Source organism: Dermochelys coriacea, chromosome 7, assembly GCF_009764565.3.
Source record: "Dermochelys coriacea isolate rDerCor1 chromosome 7, rDerCor1.pri.v4, whole genome shotgun sequence".
Lineage (NCBI taxonomy): Eukaryota > Metazoa > Chordata > Testudines > Dermochelyidae > Dermochelys > Dermochelys coriacea.
Genome location: NC_050074.1, coordinates 12057975 through 12082583, shown reverse-complemented (window position 1 = coordinate 12082583; position 24609 = coordinate 12057975). Strand labels below are relative to the sequence as shown.

Below are 24609 nucleotides of genomic sequence, written 5' to 3'. Positions count from 1 at the left end.
TCAGAACTTGGTTTTCACAGCTATAAAATACCAGACAGAAGTTCAGGAAATGTGAAAACTGGTATTTTTATTGCAAGCTAAATTGTTTTATTCCTCCCACAGTCCTGGTAAAATAGGAATCAGTTGGGGCTGCATTTGTGGGTTTTGAAACCTTCACAACATACCACCAACTTCTCAGTCTGCTTTCTGATTGTATTAGGCTCCCCTGGCCCTCCTGAACATGTGAAAGTGGATGAAATAACAGATACCACAGCTCAGCTCTCTTGGAAAGAGGGTGCAGATAATCACAGCCCAGTCACTACTTACACCATTCAGGCGAGAACACCATTTTCAGTGGGTTGGCAGAGAGTCACAACAGGTAAAACGAGAAATCTTCTTGTAGTGTCGATATCCATTTGAAATGGTTGTTTAAGGGGAGGGAGAAGTTTCTAATGTCCCACGATTTTATTGAATAGTCCCTGATGTCATCGATGGAAACACTTACACGGCCACGGTAGTGGATTTAAATCCTTGGGTTGAATATGAATTTCGTGTCGTTGCCAATAACAAAATTGGAGGTGGAGAACCTAGTTTACCCTCAGAAAAAGTAAGAACTGAAGAGGCAGGTTAGTGGGTTTTTCTATTTGTTTGTTTATAATTAAAATGCCTTGGCTACAAAATAGCATTCAGACCTATGATCCTTTTCATACAAATTTTGAACTACTGTCCAATATAAAGGTACATCACTAATTTGTTTGTGGTTTTTCCATGCAGCTAGATGAGTGACCTTGCTCCACTGCTATCATCAACCAAACATCCCAGTCCATGCTACAGCATGCTGAGATCTCATTGTGTTCAGTCAGCTATGTAGAAGCTAAAGATTTCAGTGGATGTAGAGGGGATTTCTTTATTTCATTAAATAAAGGAGTGCAACAGTGCAAGTTTCAACATGGGGGTTGCTTCACATTTGCACTTAGTTCAACCAGAAGAAAGCATCATTTGTACTAGACCAGGGGTGGCCAACCTTTGGCTCTGGAGCAACGTGCAGCTCCAGCAGAGCTGAGCAGAGGTGAATATGTGTCTCCTTGCATAGGCACCAACTCCGAGGCTGGAGTTACAGGTGCCAACTTTCCAATGTGCTACAGGGTGCTCACTGCTCAACCCTTGGCTCTGCCCCGGCCCTAGTCTTGCTCCACTCCTTCCCCCAAGGTCCCTACCCCTTTCCCTGAGTCTGCTGTGCCCTTGCTACTCCTTCCCCCTCCCACCCACACTCCCACGCCTCCTGCACACCACAAAACAGCTGATCACGGCGGGCGGAAGGTGCAGGGATGGACGATTCAGTGCTGCTTGGCAGTGCTGCTGGCAGGTGGGAGACACTGGGGGCAGGGGGTGAGCTGATGGGGGGGCTGCTGACGTATTACTGTGGCTCTTTGGCAATGCACATTGGTAAATTCTGGCTCCTTCTCAGGCGCAGGTTGGCCACCCCTGTACTAGACAGTAACCAGTTGTTTTCATAGTACGGCATGGGAGCACTGCCTTCCTCACACACTTAATGTTCTGCCATTAGTGCTATTGAACACTCATAGGTGATGGATAACAAAGCACACACTCTGGTGCTCACATGCTAAGATAAAGAAAACCAATTTTAATCACTACAGGATGGAATTACTAGAGAAGGTCACTAAATAGTTGCATTCTCTCTGAAGCACTGAAGTATTAAAGGAGTCTTTAGGAAAAAAAAAGAAGAAAGAAAAGCACAAGGCTAGAAAATTACTCTATCCAACAAGCCCTGTTTTTAATGCTTGAGAAACACAAGGGAACTTCAGTATAAGTGAAGAGTGGGATTTTCTTTTTAATCAGCATCATAAATGTTTATAGAGTATACAAAGAGTTGGAGCATACACTATGCATGTATGATTATCTAACAGTAATATTCTTCTCCTCAGGACATGGGAGGGAATTATTCAATAATCATTCTCATGAAAATCTAATACTGTCATGCTGGCAAGGTTACTGCTAATTTCTTTATCCTGAGGTTAGGTATAGGTTGTAATTTTTTTTCATTCATAGATCAAGTTAGTTTGGTTAGTTTTGCCACTTTTGCTTTTCTTCTTCCCTTTTGATCTTGGTGCACCCGGTACATATAAGACGTGTCCCAAGAGAATATGTTGATGAATTCCAATAAGGTGGTAGTTACACTAAGTCTGAGCATTGCACAAGTGATCTGTGTTGCCTACCCATCATGACGGCTTGTAGCATGTCTCAAGTTGTTCGGGGGCTCTTAAATTTTAAACCATAAATATGACATAGGGTGCAATCCTACAAATCAGTGAGCTCCTCCTGTAAGTTCTGTGCCAAGCAAAATGAGTGCAGGAAGTACTTGGTGCTTCCGAGGATTGGGTCCACACAACGGTGTAGAAACAACTGCCCTGTTTTGAGCAACAAAATTGAGTAAATCTCTGAGTTCCCTTCAAAGCGTAGATTAGTGTCATACAATGTCATCTGTTTAGTATGTGTCTATATGTTTATCTAAACTATGTGTTTCTTCTTCACAGTTCCTGAAATAGCTCCATCTGAAGTAAGTGGGGGAGGAGGTAGCAGGTCTGAACTTGTCATAACATGGGATGTAAGTTTTCTGGCAAGAGATATTCTTCCAAGAATAACACTTTTCATTCAAATTCCCACTCAGAGATCAGCCCCCTTGCATTTAGCAGCATTTCATCTAGGACATATGAGTGTGCTAACGTTCTATAATGTGAGCAATGCATATTTCCTTCCCCCTTTCACTTCCATTAGTTACTGTCCTAGAACAGGTTTCAGAGTAGCAGCCGTGTTAGTCTGTATTCGCAAAAAGAAAAGGAGTACTTGTGGCACCTTAGAGACTAACAAATTTATTAGAGCATAAGCTTTCGTGAGCTACAGCTCACTTCATCGGATGCATCCGATGAAGTGAGCTGTAGCTCACGAAAGCTTATGCTCTAATAAATTTGTTAGTCTCTAAGGTGCCACAAGTACTCCTTTTCTTTTTGTCCTAGAACAGAATCAACAGAAAACATGCCTGAGACTGCTTCTGGCTTAGCACAAATGTTAAGAGAGGTGTAGAAATATTGTTGAAGAGTCAAGCAGAAGAAGTATGCCTTTAATTTTGTCCACTCCCAGTGGCATTCTGGAGCTTCTCCTTGATTCTGCTAGTTTTGGACTTCCCAGGCTGGCATATAAGAGTAAAGACGACAGTTGGGTAACACTTTATATTAAGGGTTTCATTTATAAATTGTTTATAAAAGGTTAATAAATGTTATAAACATGTTACATTCATAAGAACTATGTGTTATAGATGTTAAATAGTTATAACCCATAGTAATAAGCAAGTGTTATCCTCATGAATTTATTAATATTTCATACAAATATCAATTAATCTTTTTTAATCCTTTATAAAAAATGTATAAATGGAACCTTAATATAAAATGTGACCAACACTTTTTAAAATATTTATTCAGTGTCTGTCAATCCAATTTACTTAGTGAAAAACAAGCAATGTTACTAACAATTTATTCTGTTGTTAAAGGCAGTCTTACAGTACAAATTGTGAGGTGGCCTCAGGGAAGCACACTTTAATATACCGTACATAGCCCATGAACTTGTATTCTTGTTTTTGCACAGCCTGTTCCTGAGGAATTACAAAACGGTGAAGGATTTGGATATGTTGTTGCTTTTCGACCTCTTGGCATTACAACATGGATACAGACTGTAGTCACATCTCCTGATACTCCAAGATATGTCTTTAGAAATGAAAGCATCCTGCCATTTTCACCGTATGAAGTCAAAGTTGGTGTATATAATAATAAAGGAGAAGGGCCATTTAGCCCAGTAACCACAGTGTTTTCTGCTGAAGAGGGTATGTGTTTGAATCATCTCTTGAATGGTTTTCTTAATGTGTGTTTGATATGATAATATTACAACAGCCGAATGAATATTTGCTTAGCAGATATCATTAAGGCCATTTTCAAAAGCCGTGCTGACATTTTTATTTTCCTCTTTACCATTTACTATTCCTGTTTATTATTGTTGTCTTATATTTTTATTTCCAAATACAGAGCCTACCATAGCACCTTCTGGTGTCTCTGCAAAAAGCTTGTCATCTTCAGTAATTGAAGTTTCCTGGAATGCCATTCCTTGGAAAATGAGTAGTGGACGGTTACTGGGTTATGAGGTAAACCCTTTTAACTATGCTCCCTCCAGTAAGGTAGCATGACCATAATTGTTTTATTTCCTAATCATTGATTTGTGGCTTAGCAGTCATGCAGTATGTTCAAATAATAAGAATATAGCAGTAGGAATATATTACCGACCACCTGACCAGGATGGTGATTATGGAATGCTCAGAAAAATTAGATAGGGTCTAGAAATAGAAAACTCAGTAATAATGGGGGGGTGGGATTTCGGCTATATGGACTGGGTACATGTCACCTCAGGGTGGGATGCAAACATAAATTTTCTAGACACCATTAATGACTAATACGTGGATCAGCTAGTCCTGGAATCCACAAGGGGAAAAGCAATTCTTAATTTAGTCCTAAGTGGAGCGCAGGATCTGGTCCAAGAGGTGTATATAGCTGAACAATTTGGTAATAGTGACCATAATATAATGAAATTAATCATCCTTGTGGTGGCGGGAACCAAAGAAGCCCACTACCATAGCATTTAACTTTAGAAAGGGGAACTACACAAAAATGAGGAAGCTAGTTAAACGGAACTTAAAAGGAACAGTCACGAGTGAAATGCCTGCAAGCTATATGGAACCTTTTTAAAACACACCATAATAGAGACTCAAATTACATGTATACCCCAACTTTTTTAAAAAATATTAAGAAGACCAAAAAAATGCCACCATGGCTAAAAGACTAAAAGAGGCAAAAAGGTTAGAGACAAAAAGAAGTCCTTTAAAAATTGGAAGTCCGATCCTACTGAGGAAATTAGAGAGGAGCTAAATTCTTGCAAGTCAAGTATAAAAGTATAATTACACAGGCCAAAAGAGAATTTGAAGAGCAACTAGCAAGACTCAAAAACTAATAACAAAAAAAAATTTAAGTACATCCAAAACAGGAAGCCTGTCAAACAAGCAGTGGGGCCACTGGATGATCAAGGTGCTAAAGGAGCACACAAAGAAGACAAGGCCATTGTGGAGAAGCTGTGAAAAAAGCTAATGCGGTTTTGGGATGCATCAGGAGAGGCATTTCCAGTAGCGATAAGGAGGTTTTAGTACCGTTATACAAGGCACTGGTGAGACCTCACCTAGAATACTGTGTGCAGTTCTGGTCTCCCATGTTCAAAAAGGATGAATTCAAACTGGAGCAGGTACAGAGAAGGGCTACTAGGATGATCCAAGGAATGGAAAACTTGTCTTATGAAAGGAGACTTAAGGAGCTTGGCTTGTTTAGCCTAACTAAAAGAAGGTTAAGGGGAGATATGATTGCTCTCTATAAATATATCAGAGGGATAAATATAGGAGAGGGAGAGGAATTATTTAAGCTCAGCACCAATGTGGACACAAGAACAAATGGGTATAAACTGGCCACCAGGAAGTTTAGACTTGAAATCAGATGAAGGTTTTTAACCATCAGAGGAGTGAAGTTTTGGAATAACCTTCCAAGGGAAGCAGTGGGGGCAAAAGATCTATCTGGCTTTAAGATTCTACTCGATAAGTTTATGGAGGAGATGGTATGATGGGATAATGGGATTTTGGTAAGTAATTGATCTTTAAATATTCAGGGTAAATAGGCCAAATCCCCTGAGATGGGATATTAGATGGATGGGATCTGATTTACTATAGAAAACTCTTTCCTGGGTATCTGGCTGGTGAATCTTGCCCATGTGCTCAGGGTTTGGCTGATTGCCATGTTTGGGGTCGGGAGGGAGTTTTCCTCCAGGGCAGATTGGAGAGGCCCTGGAGGTTTTTTTGCCTTCCTCTGTAGCATGGGGCATGGTTGACTGGAGGGAGGCTTCTCTGCTCCTTGAAGTTTTGAACCATGATTTGAGGACTTCAATAGCTCAGACATGGGTGAGGTTTTTCATAGGAGTGGTGGGTGACATTCTATGGCCTGCGCTGTGCAGGAGGTCGGACTAGATGATCAGAGTGGTCCCTTCTGACCTTAGTATCTATGAATCTATGAACAAAAATTATTAGGAGGCTGGAGCACATGATTTATGAGGAGAGGCTGAGGGAACTGGGATTATTTAGTCTGCAGAAGGGAAGAATGAGGGGGGATTTGAGAGCTGCTTTCAACTACCTGAAAGGGGGTTCCAAGGAGGATGGATCTAGATTGTTCTCAGTGGTAGCAGATGACAGAACAAGGAGTAATAGTCTCAAGTTGCAGTGGGGGAGGTTTAGGTTGGATATTAGGAAAAACTCTTTCACTAGGAGGGTGGTGAAGCACTGGAATGGGTCACCTAGGAGGTGGTGAAATCTCCTTCCTTATAAGTTTTTAAGGTCAGGCTTGACAAAGCTCTGGCTGGGATGATGTAGTTGGGGATTGGTCCTGCTTTGAGCAGGGGGTTGGACTAGATGATCCCCTGAGGTCCTTTCCAACCCTGATGTTCTATGATTCTATGATTAAGCTAAATGAATTCTTGCATTGGTCACCACTGAGGGGGATGTGAGGGAGATTCCCACACCTGAGCTTATTCTTTTTAGGTGACAAATCTGAGGAACTGGTCCAGATTCAGGTGCTGATAGAGGAGGTTTTAAAAAATTATAAGTCACCAGGAACAGATGGTATTCAGCCAGAAGTTGTGAAGGAAATCAAATATGAAATTGCAGATCCACTAACCGTGGTATGTAAACTATCACTTAAATCAGCTTCTGTACCAGATGACTAGAGGATAGCTAATGTGATGCCAATTTTTTAAAAAGGCTGTAGAGGTGATCCTTGCAATTATAGGCCGGTAAACCTAACTTCAATACCAGGCAAATTGGTTGAAATTATAGCAAAGAACAGAATTATCAGACACATAGGTGAAGACGATTTGTTGGAGAAGAGTCACCATGGCTTTCTCAAAGGGAAATCGTGCTCCACCCATCTGTTAGAATTCTTTGAGGGAGGCAACAAAGATGTGGACATGGGTGATCCAGTGGATATAGTGTACTTGAACTTTCAGAAAGCCTTTGACACAGTCCCTCAGCTAAGGCTCTGAAGCAAAGTAAGTAGTCATGGGATAAGAGGAAATGTCCTCTCATGGTTAAGTAGCTGATTAAAAGACAGGAAACAAAGGGTTGGAATAAATGGTCAGAATGGAAAGATGTAAATAGCGGTGTCCCTCAGGGATCTCTACTGAGAGCAGTGCTGTTCAACGTGTTCATAAATGATCTGGAAAAAGAGGTAAACAGCGAGGTGGCAAAACTTGAAGACAATACAAAATTACTTGATAGTAAAGCAGACTGCGAAGAGCTACAAAAGGATTTCACAAAACTGGGTGACAGGGCAACAAAATGGCAGGTGAAATTCAATGTTGATAAATGCAAAGCAATGCACACTGGAAAACATAATCCCAACTATATATACAAAATGATTGGGTCTAAATGAGCTGTTACCACTCAAGAAAGAAATCTTGGCATCATTGTGGATGGTTCTCTGAAAACAACTGTTGAATGTGCAGCAGCAGTCAAAAAAGCGAACAAAATGTTGTGAGCTATTAGGAAAGGTTTAGATAATAAGATAGTAGATATCATAATGCCTATATCAATCCATGGTTCGCCCACACCTTCAATATTTCATGCAGTTCTGGTCACCCCATCTCAAAAATTATATTTTAGAAATGGAAAAGGTACAGAGAAGAGCAGCAAAAATGATTAAGGGTATGGAACAGCTTCTATATGAGGAGAGGTTAAGAAGATTGGGACCATTCAGCTTGGAAAAAAAAAACTAAGCGGGGGAGGGTATGATAAAGGTCTATAAAATCATGACTGGGGTGAAGAAAGTCAATAAATAAATGTTATTTATCCCTTCACATAACACAAGATCCAGGAGTCACCCAAGGAAATTAATAGGCAATAGGTTTAAAGCAAACATAAGGAAGAACTTCTTCACAAAACCCACAGTTAACCTGTAGAGTTGATTGCCGGGGATGTTGTGAAGGCCAAAACTATAACTAGATAATTAGACCCATCCTACACCAACCTATCTATCAATGGCTGTTAGCCAAGATGGTGAGAGTTGCAACCCCATGCTCTAGGTGTCCTGAAGCCTCGGACTGCCAGAATCTGGTAGTAGACAACCGGGAAGGATCACTCAATAATTGCCCTGTCCTGTTCATTCCCTCTGAAGCAGCTGGCATTGGCCACTATTGGAAGACAGGATACTGGGCTAGATGGACCATTGGTCTGACCCAGTATGGCCATCCTTATGTCTGAAATCTGCTTTTTCGTTAACAGCTCTTTATTTGAAAATGATTCACTCAGGTATCCTGTGGTTTCTTCCCTCTAGCTATATCTCTGAGGGGAAGATGCCTAAGAAGCATTTTACCCAAAGCCAGAATACATTAGGGCTTACTTTATGCTTCTGTGTCTAAATGAGCACATGCTATCATCACATATAATCTTGGTATTGGGAATGCAAGAACAAAATAGTCACCAATTTTTGTGCAGACCTTGTGCATTGCCTTATTTGCTGCACTGCAGACCAATTACTACAAGCTCACAAAAACTGCAGCCAGAATGAGAACTTCTGGCAGTCCATACTTGTTGGTGTTGCATACCTCCCTGCCTTGATATTTGCTGCACCTCCTGCTGATCACAGAATGCTCGTCTAGCCAAGACAAACTTCTAGTTACCGTGCAATCCCTAAAGCTGTACAAATATGGGTCTGGTTTCATCTGTATATATCTGATTATATGCCTACTGCTTTGGAGAAGAATATATAAAATGGCAGGTACGTATCATCTTTATTTAAACTGACATTGCAATTTGAGTACAAAATAAACCAGCCTCAAAATCTGATAGCAAGCTATATCCCCTATAATATTTCAGAGTCTTCAAGGTAGAGAGCAGCTGATTGGCTGCAGACCACGTTTCACAGCAGAGCTGTCCTTTCATTTTTCTGCTGTTATCTAGCTGCCCAGTTTGGTGGTCCAGCCTATCTGAGATGGCCATCCTATTCAAGCAGAAACCGGGAGGCTGGTCTGTTTCAGAGAGAGACAAGATGACCCACATAATCATCTTGCCAGTAACGAGGACTATGGCCCTCCCAAACTCATGCTGACAAAGGATTTTTACTATATTGTGCTGTGCGTGATTCAGTATTCGAACAGATCGATATCTGTATAGTGTGTAAATGTATATATGTAATGAGATTCAAAGAGCAGAGATCCTGGGGGCCAGAACCTGATCCTTCTTCTCACTGCTAATGCAATGGTCCAGAAGTACCAGTCAGCTAAAGAGCTAGCTTAACTATGTCTCTGAGAATTCTCCAGAATGTGATATGCATACAAGATATTCCTGGGGCAATTCTGCACCACTGCACAGACACAGAATTTGTCCCCCACAGATGTCTTTGTTTCCCTGCAGAAAAATGACTTTCTGATGGGAAAGCAAAGGGAATCCACAAAAACAGCCATGCAATTCTCCCCAGCGGTGTGTTTCAGGTGCCCAGGGCAGCCGGCAGAGAGGTAAATCACTGTGGTGCAGGAGGCGGTACTGGGGAAGGCCCAGCTGGTGGCTCGTACCCTGCACCAGGTTCAGCTGCTAGTCCTGGCTGGGATGGGGAGGATGGTACTTCCTCTTACCCTGCATGGCATCCGGGGCCAGGTCAGACCTACCCCCAGATTTCTCCCACAGCTGTAGGAAGCCCTGCAAACTCCCCTCCCCCACCGCACTTCCTGCACCCATTGCTCCTCAGCTGCAGGGGAGAAAAATCTCTGTACAGGGAGCTGCTCCCCCATCCGTCCAACCCCGTGCATCCAGACCCTCTCATACCCAGACCCTCACACCAAGCCTCAACCCCCCACAACCAAATCCCCCCCCCAACATGCCCCACTCCCCCTGCAGCTGGACCACCCCGACAAGCCACCCACACCCAGATCCCCTCCACACACACTGAGCCACAACCAGCTCCACCAGGATCCCAACCCCACTGAGCCCCATTCCCCCAGCATCTGGATCCCCCCGGTGAGCCTCTCACACCCAGACCGCTCTGCTGAGCTCTTTTTCTCCCCCACACACACTCAGACCCCACCTGCTGAGCCTCATCCACTTTCACCAGGACCCCCCATGAAGAGTCCCATTACCGTTGCACCCAGAACCCACCAACAAGCCCCTGTGCATCCAGATCCCCCCCGCACTCGGATCCCCCACTGAGCTGTCCACACCCAGATTGCCCCACACATAATCCTCTCAACTCAGCCTGGATTCCCTCCCACACTAAGCCCCTCCACATTGGATCCTGCCTTGCTGACCCTGCCTGCCCACACCTGGTGCACTTGACACAGAGGGTCAGGGCTCTGGGGTGTTTCTGGGGCAGGTCTGGTCCTTGCCAATGTCAGGGTTGGGTGCAGCCTCACCACTGAGTCCATGTCCCAGGATAGGGGAGCTGTGCAGTGATCTCCCACCTCTGTGCAGCCAGTGGCCTGTGCTCCCTGGTGCCATGCTGGAGCCTCCACAATTTTTGACAAATAAAATTTGCAGAGTTTTGAAGAATTTTAAAATATTTTGCACAGCATTTTTAAATTTTTGGTGCAGAATTTTTAAATTTTTGGCACAGAATGCCCTGAGGAGTAACAAGAGAAAGAAGCTGTGGCTGGGGTATCCCTGGCTGATGCTCCATTTGTCAGAATGGGCTCTTGGTTCCTCACATAGTCAGATGTTAATTGGAACAACATTCAGGGTGACAAAGGCTGGGCTGGTTCCCAGTTGGCCTCAGTATCTGTGAGCTACAAAAGATTGCATACAGCCACCATGGCTCCTTCTCCCCGAGTTGTGCTAGTCACAGATCAGATACAGCTCAGAATCTGGGTCTGTATTAGCACTGGTAGAAAAGGAAGAATGCAAATTTTACTTGAAAATCTGGATCAGTTCTAGCTGACATTGTAGTACATAAAAACAGCTATACTGGATCAGACCAAAGATCCTTCAGCCCAGTCTTCTGTCTTCCAACAGTGGCCAATGCCAGGTTCCCCAGAGGGAATGAACAGAACAGGTAATCATCAAGTGATACATCCCCTATCGCCCATTCCCAGCTTCTGGCAAACGGGCGAGGGACACTGATGTCCAATGTATTGGTTATATATAATAGAGAATTTATTTTCTCTCTTGCTCTGACTAAGCTTGGTGTCTCTTTCCGAATATCTTTGAGAGCCCACCAGAATGGGCATGTATTGTATAGCGATGCCTGTAGTGGTAGTCCTGGCTCTATCTCTCTGTCTGTGTCAAGCTGATATTTTTTGAATGACAACTTTAATTTCCAAAGGAACTGTTGTATACAATAAAATGTTCTAATGAGTTTAATGTGTGTTGTATTATTTTTTTGTTTATTATTGTTAATCATGTTTGTTATGATAGTGCCTAAGGACCAAGAATGGTGCCCCATTGTGATAGGTGCTGTACAAACACCAAATACTAGACAGCCCCTGCCCGGAAATGCTGACAGTCTAAATAAATGAGGCAGACATAGGGTGGGAGAAGGGGTAGAACACACAGAGTAAACAATACGTTGGCAGCAAACGTCATGTTAGTTCTATGATTTTTGGGGGTGGAGGGCCTAATTAGGAGGGTATCAGCTACATGGAAAGAAAAGTGAGGGGAGAGGTGACATTGAAGAGAAAGCGAGGTTAGGGAGACGGGGCAGGAAGATGAGGATAAGAGGGGCACATATGGAGGGAAGTTGAGGTGAAGAGACTGTAAGGGAGGGAGTGGGTGGAGCAAACAGCCAATCGGCGCAGGGCAGAGAATGTAACGATGAACTAACGCTTTTCCTCTGTCATCATTTTCGTTCAAATAGTCTCTAACATCTCAGTTTCCTCTTTTCTATAACCACACTAAGAAAGAAATATTAGTTTGAAAGGTAAAACCAGATAGGCAATAGGGATGCTATTTTCATAGGATATGTATTACTTCTGGAACTTTAAGGTAATTCCAACATTTTCAAGAGAGAAAAAAGCACTTACAGGAATCAAACATAATACTGTGTATGAACATTATGTCTCGAAAGCATTTTAACTCGCTATGTCTTGTATCCTAGGTCAGGTACTGGAATAATGGTGGAAAAGAAGAATCTTCAAATAGAGTAAAAGCTACAGGGAATGAGACATCAGTAACAATAACAGGCTTGAAGAGCAACTTAGCGTATTACACAGCTGTCCGGGCATACAACAGTGCTGGGTCAGGACCCTTTAGCGCCACAGTAAATGCCACCACAAAAAAGACACGTGGGTATCATCAGTCTAAATAAATGAGGGGAAGGCCATAATGGATTTTCATCACTTACTGGCAAAAGGGAGAACGTGTGCATTATTGGGAATGATGAGAGGAACAAATGAACCAGACTTTCATATAAAATAGAACACTCACCATTTTTCAAATTCAAACACCGAACCAACAACCACTTCTGTGGATGTTGTGCATGATCATGGTTATGCAAAAATCAAACATGCTTATGGACTTGACTCAATGAAAGTCACCACCACTGATTTCCAAACATTTGTGAATCTGGACTACTAAATTCTTCATACTGACGGAGAATTTTCAAAAGTCAGGTTTGATTTTATTATGTTGAAAAACAAGCTTCTGCTATATGGAACCAAGTGACTCTCTGAATATTTCATGGCTTTATAATATAAGTTCTCTAGAGCCTGACTTTTGAGGTGGACTGCAGTTCACGCAAAACAATCACTCATGTAGACTCTTAGGTTCTCTTGCCCAAATTACTCACAAGATACCACTTTACTACCAAAACAAGATTTAACTCCGGAGAACACACAAATACTCCAGAAAGGCTGTGATGATTTCCACAGAACAGGAAATGTATTGTGTGTGTTCTGATGTTTAAACACAGTTCAGAATCAAAGCCATAAACTTTGAAGCATTGCTTTTTAACTAACATAAATCCACAAGTAAATCTGAATAGAGGGCCAAATATATACTCAGAGCCAGACTCTGATATATTTACTAATGCAATTCTATCTTGAGTAGTTCCAATGCCAATGCCATTATGTGAGCCAGTTTATCAGACTCTGTCCCTTGAAGAATAGTACCAATAAAGTTAATGTCATTATGGCTACTCACATGAGTAAGGCAGGCAGGATTTTGCCCATTAGAATTAAAAAAGTGTTCCATAGAAATGCTAACTATTATTGTTTTATTAGAATGGTTAGATTATAGTATTGTTGATTCTACTATATCCCATATCAAAAAGTGTTAAGCAAAAACAGCACTGCCAGTTTAAATATCATTTTACTGAGCGTTCTTGCTCATATTTTTGTGCAAGTTTTCTTCCCTAAGTCCGCTGATTACTGCGATCCTAATTTTGTGACATTGTGGTGTCTTGGAAGAATATATGTGAGACAAAACCACTTGACTGTGGTAATTATTGAATTAAGGCCTCATGCCATTGACTTCAGTGGGCTTTGATTTGGCCCTGAATGAATACATCTGGTAGATGGAACAGGCTGATTAAAAATTTTCTAGCTACACACCGATATTTTGGTAGTGAGTAATGAAGGTAAATAAATTATGCTACAACAGAAGTGTGTGGCAATTTAAAATTGTTTTCTATCCCTCAGATTAAGTGAAAGTAAACCGCTTTCTGCACAACTTTAGTACTCATGTAAAGAACTTTAATGTTTCAAGTCTTCTCATCTTCTCTAAGGAAAACTTTAATTCAAACCTGACTTTTTCAGAATTGCTCCAAACTTTCCACTCATGAAACATTCCTCGTCAGAGAAGAATGACCATCTCATCCCTTTCTTTTCATTCTCTACTTTCTTTTTAGTAGAACTGTTTGAAGAATTTGAAAATTCAAAAATTTCAGTGAAACGTGGACACATTTTTCATTAAAAGTTGTTAAAAAATAAGTGTTCCTTTTTTCCATCAGTTTTAAGCTTTTTAATTCGCACCAATACCCGCTCAGATCATCTTGAATAATGCACTTCTTATTGTGCATATGATTATATTTGTTACAATTGCACTTCCCACATTTTAGCATACAACCTCTAAGATATTAGTTAATATTAACCTCTAACATGAAACATACAAGTCACATACCATAGTCATGGATCATGAAAGTTCAACTTCACAGTCTATATATATAATGGTCAATGTTCTCTTCATAATCATTGTATTATACCTAAAGCTAATGTTTCTCAACCTTTTCAGGCTGGCAAGTCCTTATTCAAAGAAAAAAAAATTGTGCCCCCCCTTCATATCTTATAAAAGTAAGAGTAAAAAAAAATAGTGTTTCAGTGCTAAGCCGATATAAATGTATTTGTGGGTGTGTTTTGCGAGGTTGACAGAAAACCTGACTTGCATGGGTAAGGCTGTTCAGAGAAGGGGGAAAGCAAGATTTTCTTTGCATTAGATTGTTATAAAATTTGCCTCACAACTCCACTGATTGATTGCTTCTGGGGGTCTGAAAGCACCAGTTAAAAACACTGCTGTAAGCCATACTAAATTGTTTCCATTGCAGGTTCTGTATCAACCACCTTTGAAAATATGTTTCCCTTTGTTAAATATTATGCACACTTTCATATTTTGAAGAGAGTATCATCACTTTTTTTTTAACCTTGCGAGAGTATCACTGAAGGTGACTTCCTAGTAAAGGCTGTTAAAAACTTGCCCTAATAGCTTCATTGTTTTCTATCCCATCAGGCTGAACTAAAAGCAGAGGTGCAATATATTGATCCATGAGAGCAACTCCCCTATTTTAATTCCCATAAATCTAATGGTAAAATTCATTTTGTGTCACCATGCCAGGAATAAACCTAATTAAAACTCTCTGAGGGAAAGTCAACCAGTCACATTTCATTTTTAATAGGCTTCAGTTCAGCATGGGACTCATAATTCCCATCATGGTCAATTATCTCACAGTTGGTCTATAATGATTAGATGCTCTCTTTTAATTGAAACTTCTTGATGTGGTATAGAGAGATGCAAATATAAGTTTCTGTATAGGCTTGGCAACTGGTAAAGATGGTTCTGAAATGAAGCAAAAAGGAATCTGTTATTGTAGTATCTCCTGCAGCAGAATACTCCCATTTAGGTTATCATGTTACTGTCCTAGTCATTGGAGAAAAGAAAAGGAGTACTTGTGGCACCTTAGAGACTAACAAATTTATCTGAGCATAAGCTTTCGTGAGCTACAGCTCACTTTATCGGTGCTACAAGTACTCCTTTTCTTTTTGTGAATACAGACTAACACGGCTGTTACTCTGAAACCAGTCATTGGAGAGGCAGAGATCATTTTCAAATGACCATAGTTCTATTAATTATAAACTTAACATAAAGCTAGTAAACTGTGAATTCAGCTTATAGAGGTTGGGTTAAGTTAAGGCCATTGTGCAAGAGAACATTTTAGTTATTTGCATAGGAGAGAAGTCAGTGGAATAGTGGACTAAAAGTATCACATTCCAAACACTGGCTGTTGGACGTTAATTATTTTGGGAAGAATTAATTTTTCTTCAGAAAAAAGGGTTTTGAATTTTTTAATGATATATTCTGTTTATCCCAAATATTTGACAGAATATTTTTGCAACATATTTTATGTTTAAACATTATATTGTGCATTTATCTTTATGCAAATTAATATTTTTAAACCAAAAATCAAGAATGGCTGTTCTGCCTTAAAAACCTTGAAATATGCAAAAGTTCAGATAAACAACTGTGCAAGTCCTCCCTCATAGAACCATATTATAAAACAATTTAACATTTTTAATTACTTGCAATATATATAAAATTCATTAGAACATATGTTCTGCACTGAAGGCCTAATTCAGCAAGGTACTTAAGCATGTAACTAACTTTAAGTATATCAGTGGTCCCGGTGAAGTTCCCAGTGGAACTATTCACATGCTTGGAGTTGGGCAAAATTTGTCATGCAATTTTTTGTGTGTGTGCACAAAATGCAGGTTCCAGTTGTTTCAGGTCATGAAAGAATTCATCGACTTGGGTCAATTTTGGCAAATTGTTTTGGTCAAATAAAAAAAATCAGAAATGTCAAAACACTTCATATTGGCATTTCTGAAACAAAATATTTTGATTTTTTTTGTCTTGGAAAGATGTTTTGTTTTGGAAGTTCACTCAGTTTTATTATTAAAACATTACAAAGGTTAAAACCCTCAAAAATGAAATGGAATGTTCTATTTTGAGTCACACACAACATTTAATTTGATCTGAAATAATACTGTTTTTTATTTTTCTAATGTCAATGGATATTTTTTAAATTGTTTCTGTTGATCTAGTTCACCCAATTTTTTTTTTTTTGGTTCATCCACTGAACCAAAAAATTGATTATTTGCACATCTATACTTGTGAGTTACTTCGGTAAGTCAAGTGGTAGAGGCCTATGATTTATGCATAATTATTGTGCATTTTTCCACTTGTTTGCAGATGTCATATTACTATTTTGCTATGGGTTTAAAGGAACAATTTATTTATTCTCAAACCCAATCTTAATATCAATATGCGAGAACTATGAAAATACGGTATAACACTCAGCTCTCGGGTATAAAAAACGTTATTTGACAAACTCCTTTTTTATATATATAGAAATTGGATATTAGTTTATCAAGGTAAATCCTACTTGGATATTAGTTCATCAAGGTAAATCCAGAGCAAGGAAAACACTGGAAAAAGAGAATATTTGCTTGATTTTTTAAAATGAATTCTCAAACCTTATCTATACACCTTTTGTGTCTGCTTTGTATGAACATATGTGAGGTTCAGATTTACTAATATGCATATTCATAGAAAAATTACAAAGTTTCTTATGTGAAACAATTTTAGTTTTGTTCCAGTGAGTATTTGCACTCAAAATGCTCATACTACAAATTCCACCAAAGGTCATTACCATAGTTTGATATTGACCATTCTGCATCAAAGCTTAGACTTATGCTCCTTAAACAATAGCTAACTCTATTAGCTGGCAGCATTAGTAGGCTGTTATGCTTTTCAAGTGCGTTATGTGCTCAGGACAAGATTTTCAGAAATGATTGGTCACTCCAGATGCCTCATTCTCTAGATACACAACTCGAGACACTAGGGGATCCTGATTTTCAGAGGTTGTGAGCTTGTTTTTGAATATCTGGGCCCTTCGAGTTGTCTCAGAAATTTGGGCACCCAACATTTACTAGTCCTTTTTGAAAATCTTGGCCTTATCCTGTCAGGGATCAGAGAGAATACTATGTGGTTTATCTGACCAATGACCAGTCTGACTGCAGCTCTAATGGGAATTATTGAAAACTTACAAATAACTCTTCATAATCATACCACAGAGTTTAAAAAAAAAGTAGCAAAAGAAATGTCAAATACTTCTGCCATAACCAATAAATTCAAATAAAGAAAAACTAAATTTGTCAAACAAATTATTCATTGCAAAATATTTGCAGTCTTAACAAAATGTTAAAGATGTAAAACGTCTGTATCATCATTCCACTTACTATAATTTGTTCTAATTCATTATTTTTATATTTTGATACAAAAGCTTTTATCTGGCCATGTTCAATGAAGGACCATAGATTGATAAGTCAGAAATAACATTTTTGTGTGTCTCTATCTCCTCTTCTGTTTTTCCAGTTTAGTCTCTGAACCATAAAGTCTACAAATGATGATGCTCTATTTAAGTTGCTTTTACATCTAACATGTAATGACAGTCAATTACCTGAACTGTTATTTGCTGATGTATAATAAATCACTAATGCCAAGTAAATTAAAATCATGCTTTCATTCTGTATTTCAAGCCCCCAGTCAGCCTCCAGGAAATGTTATATGGAATGTTACAGACTCCAAGGTAGTACTGAACTGGGAGCAAGTGAAAGCAATGGAGAATGAATCCGAAGTAACTGGATACAAGGTAGGTAAAAACAGTATAGCTAGAGTACTTTATGGCAACAAACTTTAAGCTTGTTCATTTCCAAGGCAGCAAATGTAGAGTTTAAAATGCTTGCAGATGCAGGCATTTTGCATAACTCCTGATTGTGGGGTGCACGATATCACTCCCAAAACATCTTTACTGCATCTCCTTTTTATAGCCATTGTTTCTTTTATTTCCTTTGAAACAAAACAACGTGAGCCAGATCCTCAGCTTCATAACTGCAATGCTGGCCCAACTGATTTAGTATTGCCATGTGTTAAACTGATAATTTCATGGCTTTTTAACTACTGTGGGAAAACTTCCACTGCCTTGATAAAACTTTTGTTAATAGTATTCTAGCAGCAAACAATGTTCAGAGAGTTCTATAAATAAGTGCCCTGTACAATTGCTATCTCTTAGTTAATTACAGAGGATGCTACTACAGAGTTACATTTATTTGCACTCCTAAATGTTATTACTGTAAACAGTATTTATATCACACATCTGAATACTGGCAGCACTTTTGAACCATTCTGGGTTGTGTTAACAAGAGACTGATGGTTGTTACAGCCTATGAAAGGCACCTGGAAAGTTAGGTCATTGGGCTTGCAGGTCATAGTTGGATTGCAAATATACATAGTCACAGATTCAACCCTAGCTCTTCTGCAGTATTTGGCACAGCATTAGGTTGCCTTGGCTGTAGCTTCAGTAGTAGGTGTTTGTATTGTATTTATTGAAGTCTTGTTACACTGGGTAAAAGTTTTCAAAAGCACCTAAATCCCATTTTCCAAAGTGACGTAGGCACTTAGAGGAGAGATTATTACCCCTGCTTCAGACTCTTTACACCAAGTAAAAGGGCCCTGGAGCAGCATCAAGGGGCCCTGAAAGCCCCACATTTGCCAGGGGAGGATTCTCCCAGCACAGCCATTATAAAAGAAGAAAGCCATAAAATTGTTCTCGGAGGTCCACCTCACACGAATCGTGCTTTGAGGGTCATGTCTTGGCTCAGAGGTGGGGCTGCGAATGGGAGGGGTATGCCAACGCTATAAAGATTCTGAGCAGTACTGTAACCTACAGGGCAACGCAGGAGGCTGTCATGATCTAGATAGTGTTGTAGATGTGTTGGTCCCAGGAAATCAGAGGCACAAGGTGAGTGAGGTAATATCTTTTATTGGACTGACTTCTTTTGGTGGCAAGCATTCAACCTACATCGAGCTCTCCATCCCAGACCTGAAGAAGAGCTCTGTGTAGCTCAAAAGCTTGTCTCTTTTACCAACTGAATAAAATTTGGCTCAATAAACTTGTCCCTGTAATGTAGATAGGCATTGACAACTTATGGTGGGATGTCATGCCTACATTTCCAGTGGACTTCTGCTATTTTTTCACTCCATTCCCACCAATACCATTTGAAGTTGTGTTATTCTTGTGCAATTACCCGGCATCCAAGGATGACTCTGAGTGCAAGAATTGCTCTAATGGATGCTATTCTAGGGGAAGCATTAGATCAGCATATTCTCTGGGCTTTCAGCCCATGCTATCTTCCCAGTCAGGCCACCTACTCTGAAAGCTGTGCTGGCCAAATCCAGACTTTATGGGAGAAAGGGGGTTGTGGGCACATTGGCCTACTGTGACACCATCACCAATACCCTTTCTCCTCCAAGGACAATTTTTTAACACTAGCCTGTAACCCTGTGTTACAATGGAAGTCAACATAACCCAGAGCTGGATATAGCTCCCAGTGTTTAAAATGCAACAGGACACATGCAGTTAAGTTCCATGACAGAATAATCATTCAATACTTGCTGAACTTATTCCAGTATAGCCCATAATTTCCACATTTTTATTAACTCCCTTCTCTGCGTCCCCTTACTATTTATTGCTTGAAGTGTTTGAACTAGATAATAACAGGTTCCAAGTGGAGGGATAATTTATAGAACAATACATTACTAAGAAACTCAAGAGAATATATTATTCATTTGTTATCATTATATATTGTGCCATTTTAGATTAAAACTGGGTTAAAAGATCTTGATTAATGTTATCTGCTTTTACTACCTTTCTAGATATTGAGTATAATTCTGCTACATGAAGTCAACCAAAACTGAGATTTTTTTCCCCTGTATTTTTTTTTAGAATTTAACCCTTTTTCAAAAAAAAAATTCGGAGCAGTACATGTAGGAAGAAAAACTGCATGCAGCATCACCAAAAATTCTGTTTGTTTTTGTTGCAGGTTTTGTTCAGGACTAGCAATCAAAACCATGTGAATGAACTGAACACAAATATGACATCAGCAGAACTTTTACTCCCGTTCAATGAGGATTACATCATAGAAATAAAAGCAACAACTGATGGTGGAGATGGCACTAGCAGTGATCAGATCAGGATTCCCAAACTGACTAGTATGTAGTCACTGATATGAGGCATCATTATTTTGTCTTACAGTAATGCCTAGAAGCCTACTGATATCAGAACCTCACTGTACTAGGCACCATACATACAGCTTAGTAAGAGATGATAAATGCCATGAAGAGCTTACATTTTAAACAGGCGAAGCGTGAGGGGAAAACCAGAAGTACGGAGAGGTGGAGTGATTTGCACAAGACCACCCAGCTTGTCAGTGGCAGAGCTGGGAAGAGAACCGAAGTCATCGGACTCCTATATCAGTGCCCTGTCAACGCTGTGGTTCCTCTGTTGACACATTGTCTGACATTTCATTCCAAAACTTAGTGGCAAAGTAGATGCACAAGGAGCATAAATTCTGATCTTTGTTGCTCCAGGTTGTGAGAGTCCAAGTAAGTGATGTGCTGATGCTCTGCTCAGGGTGACGTCATCTTGTTACATAAGTACCTACTATAGGTTGATCAAAGGACTGGAGAGAGGAACTCGCTTGTATTCCTGGCTAGATAACCTTAACTTGAATTCCCTGGCCATCTAGAAAGAAGGCAGGTAGTGACAGTGTTCGGAAAAGGAAGTCCCTTAAGTAACACTAATATAGTACACTGGGAATGCTTAGGCTTTAGAATTTCTCAACATGAAGTCAATGGGGCTTCACTGATTTACCCCAGCTGAGGATTTGGCCAAGTGTGTGCCTCCTGAAAAAAATCTATGAAAGGTTTTGTTCTGCTAATGTTTTATAAAAGTTCTATACCCCAATGCCAGGATACAAGACAGACATAATAGCATAAGGATCACGAACTTGACTTGAGCTTAGTTTAATTAAGTTTTACAATGCAAAGTAATGCTAACTAGCATCTGAAATTAAGAGAGAAATTGTTAATCATTTATACATCTGGGATTAAAGTGCTTCAACAATAGGCATTAAATGGCACCACTAATTTTATTCATTTTTCGTATGGCTCTTTTTTATTTATAATCTTAAAGATGAAGACAGTTCCATGAATTCTCCTGAAAAGTGAATGTATTTCAACTCTTTATAAATATTTAGAATTATTTGGAAAACCCTGCCTTGATCAGCTGAAATGAAGAACTGTAATAAATCTTATCTGGAAAATAACAGAGGCCGAGATACTCAAAGGTATCTAGGTTCCTAACTCCCACTGCTTTTAATTGGAGTTGGGTGCCTAAATAGCTTTGAGGATCTGTCCCAGAATCCTTACTGGTAACATGTTTTGAGACCTCATATATATATTTGCGTTAATTTAATCCCAGACTTTTTCATTTGTCACAGGTATGGATGCAAGAGGTTCTGGCGCATCAGTCTTGAACATCTACAGCTTATCCAGCTTCATACGGATAGTACCTTTCTTGATTTTTAATGCAGTGTTGTGGTGATACATTATCATTCATTGGATACATTAAATCCGTTACTAACAAAAGTGCTTTTTAAAAAAAAATGCAGTGGTTATGCATGGGTTTTTTTCAACTCTGTGTTTTTAAATACTTCATATTCCATTTGTAGGTTAAAGTAAAAAAGTAAAAAAACATCCCCACCATATAAAAATTCAGCAAATCCTTTTAAAGTAATCTAAAATGCCTTAATACTTGAACCAAAGGAGTTTACATAATACATTCGTCAAATCTGATGTAAATGAGAGTAAGAGTATTATGTTAGTTTGAGAGCTTCACAGAGTCTCAGATATACCTTAGCTCTATGATGAACTCCATTTTTTTGCAGTGACACTAAATTGTTTTGAGTATGTCCCGTGTCATTGTGATAGAATAATTCTAATTCACGCAAACAGATTAAAATGGATGCATATTTAACTGGAATCTAATGACAAATCTTGGACAATGAGATCTTTTAAAAACAGTGTGTTTACCAAGTATGTTCAGATAAGCTTGCATACTGTCCTTTTATATAATCTACTCTAAATCTACCAGATAATCATAGGTATTAGAGATGGAAAAGACCTACTCCATCTCTTGTCAGTGTTTTGTCCCATTTACATTTGAAAGTCCAGAAGACAGGGTTTCCTGCACTTCTCTTGGGAGCCACACTTCAAAGGTTTTCTCTTTTTCCTCATAGACAGCATTAATTTTTATACCTCCCTTCAAGAACACAAGTTCTTTCTCTCCATTTATATGTATCTGAATTAATTATAGATGTTTTTCTCATTCTCCTACTTCATTCATCTCTTTGCCAGGTTATTGCATACGTATTTAGCACTATATTCTGTCTTCATAACCTGATCCCTCCAGCTCCCAGATCGTTTTTGTTGCCCTTGTCTGAATTCCCACATCCCAAGATGTTTTGGAAAATGCAGTGCCCAGAACTGAGCACTGTATTTTAGGTGCAGGTGCACCATGGCCTTATAGAAAGGGATTGTTGCCTTCCTGGTGTGGGATGTGTTTCTTCTGAATATTCAGCCCAAAATTACATTGGCCCGTTTTCTACCACATCACATTGCAAACTATGCCTGATTCAATATATGCTATTATTCCTAGGCTCCCTCTTAGCATTGCTGCTATCCAGATTTCTCCTTTTGGTTGCTGAAAGGGACCTCTGTGTCTAAGCTGGGCTGGCATTCTGTAATAAATCCCATAAATATCATATAATTCTTGGTATGATTATGGCAATATACTGTAGCTTTTACTAGATATATAGAAATAGATATGATATATATAAGCAAAGACTTTTTGTCCTTGTTATTACAGAGATTGTTCTAAATCTGTGTTCCATAGCAATATATAAGAGATGCCAAACCTGATACATTTGATTTTCTACATTTGCAAAGCTTAGACAAATCGTACGTTATTCTATCCTTTCAGACAGCTTTCAGTCGAATAGCAAATTACACAGTGTCAGATGTTCATGTGACATAAAAATATTTTTTTCAGTTTAATCTCAAAGTATTGTTACAACACAGACAAAAAATCAAAAATATCAACCTCAAGTGAGCCAAGATCAGTAAAATTCTGACATCGCTATAGTAATGTTTTAATATGCATTCAGATATCAAATTCACATTAATATAACACAAACTATTTTGCTAGCTATCCAAGCAAGATCTGTATATACTGTACATACATAGTAAAACACATAAATGGCTAGTTGTTTTTCAATATGGCTAACCACTGACATTTCTAAACAGTCACACATGGGGGGAAACAGACATTCCTAGTAAATATATAGTTCAGTTTCATGCAATGAAAGGTGAATCTTTCTATTCTTGTTTAAGAAATTCTGCAGTGTCATTTTCATGATTATTCTATTGCATTATTTAACTTTGTTATATATCTCCATGAGATATGTACTGAGTATCTTGTTTCATATTGAAAAGTATGAAATTTATCCTTAAACTTCCAGTTGTGTGTGTATCCTATGGTTATCTGTATGTATTTTTTTCTATTATTCTAATAAAATATTTATAACATTGAGGAATATTGGAATATTTCAAAATATGTTGCTCTCTCAATATCATATATTTGTACTCAGAAGAGCACATTGTAAAGATGTCCAACCACAATACTTGCCTATATTCTTAGCAGCATTCCTGCTAACTGCCAGTTCTCTTTTTTTCCCCATCTCTGCTCTCATGAGCGCTGATCCAAAGGCTATACAAGTCAACAGAAAAATTCTCATTCACTTTACTAGGTTTACGTACTATTTTCATACATTTCTTATACTGTAATATAGATCTGCCTGGGCCCATTTCCTTAAACATTTAGTCCTTAAACTTGTGTTAGTTTTTGATGACTCTCCACTTCCCTTCCTAATATTTTATTTTCAAGGGAGGCAGTATTGCCTAGAAGATAGAGCAATAGATTGGCACTCAGGACACCTGAGTTTATTTCCAACCCTTCTATTGCTTGGTGAATGACCTTGAGCAAGTCACATCACCTAGCTGTGCCTCAGTTTACCCATCTGTCAAATTGATATACCTCCTTTGTAAAGCACTTTGAGATCTCCAGATAGACAGTATTATAGAGGAACTAAGAATTTAGTATTATACATTATTATTATTTAAAGGTATGGAATGTGTATTGAAATGCAAAGAAGTGACAGTCCTTTTATGTCCCTAAGTGCCACCAGCAACAAAGTATCCATTTTTGGCATGTAAGACATGCAGAGCTGGGGGACAGAAGCTAGTTTTACTGTTTAAAGACTCCAGTCCTGTAA

General features: G+C 39.2%; 1 protein-coding gene across 4 annotated transcripts in view; it reads left to right on the top strand.

Annotated features, from left to right (window-relative positions):
- The window catches only part of LOC119859190 (contactin-3), a 253218-nt gene extending 231353 nt beyond the window's left edge, over nt 1-21865 (top strand). For 2 of the 4 annotated variants that reach the window (XM_038410988.2, XM_043518953.1), the window contains exons 13-21: nt 200-358; nt 456-605; nt 2535-2605; nt 3640-3874; nt 4074-4189; nt 12207-12393; nt 17917-18029; nt 20260-20428; nt 21718-21865. In XM_038410988.2, the coding sequence (XP_038266916.1) occupies nt 200-358; nt 456-605; nt 2535-2605; nt 3640-3874; nt 4074-4189; nt 12207-12393; nt 17917-18029; nt 20260-20428; nt 21718-21821 (1304 nt within the window). In that variant the 3' untranslated portion in view covers nt 21822-21865. The remainder of the gene's footprint in view (nt 1-199; nt 359-455; nt 606-2534; nt 2606-3639; nt 3875-4073; nt 4190-12206; nt 12394-17916; nt 18030-20259; nt 20429-21717) is intronic. The other 2 variants (XM_043518954.1, XM_043518955.1) reach the window with 1 other exon arrangement.
- Nucleotides 21866-24609: the final 2744 nt, after the last annotated feature.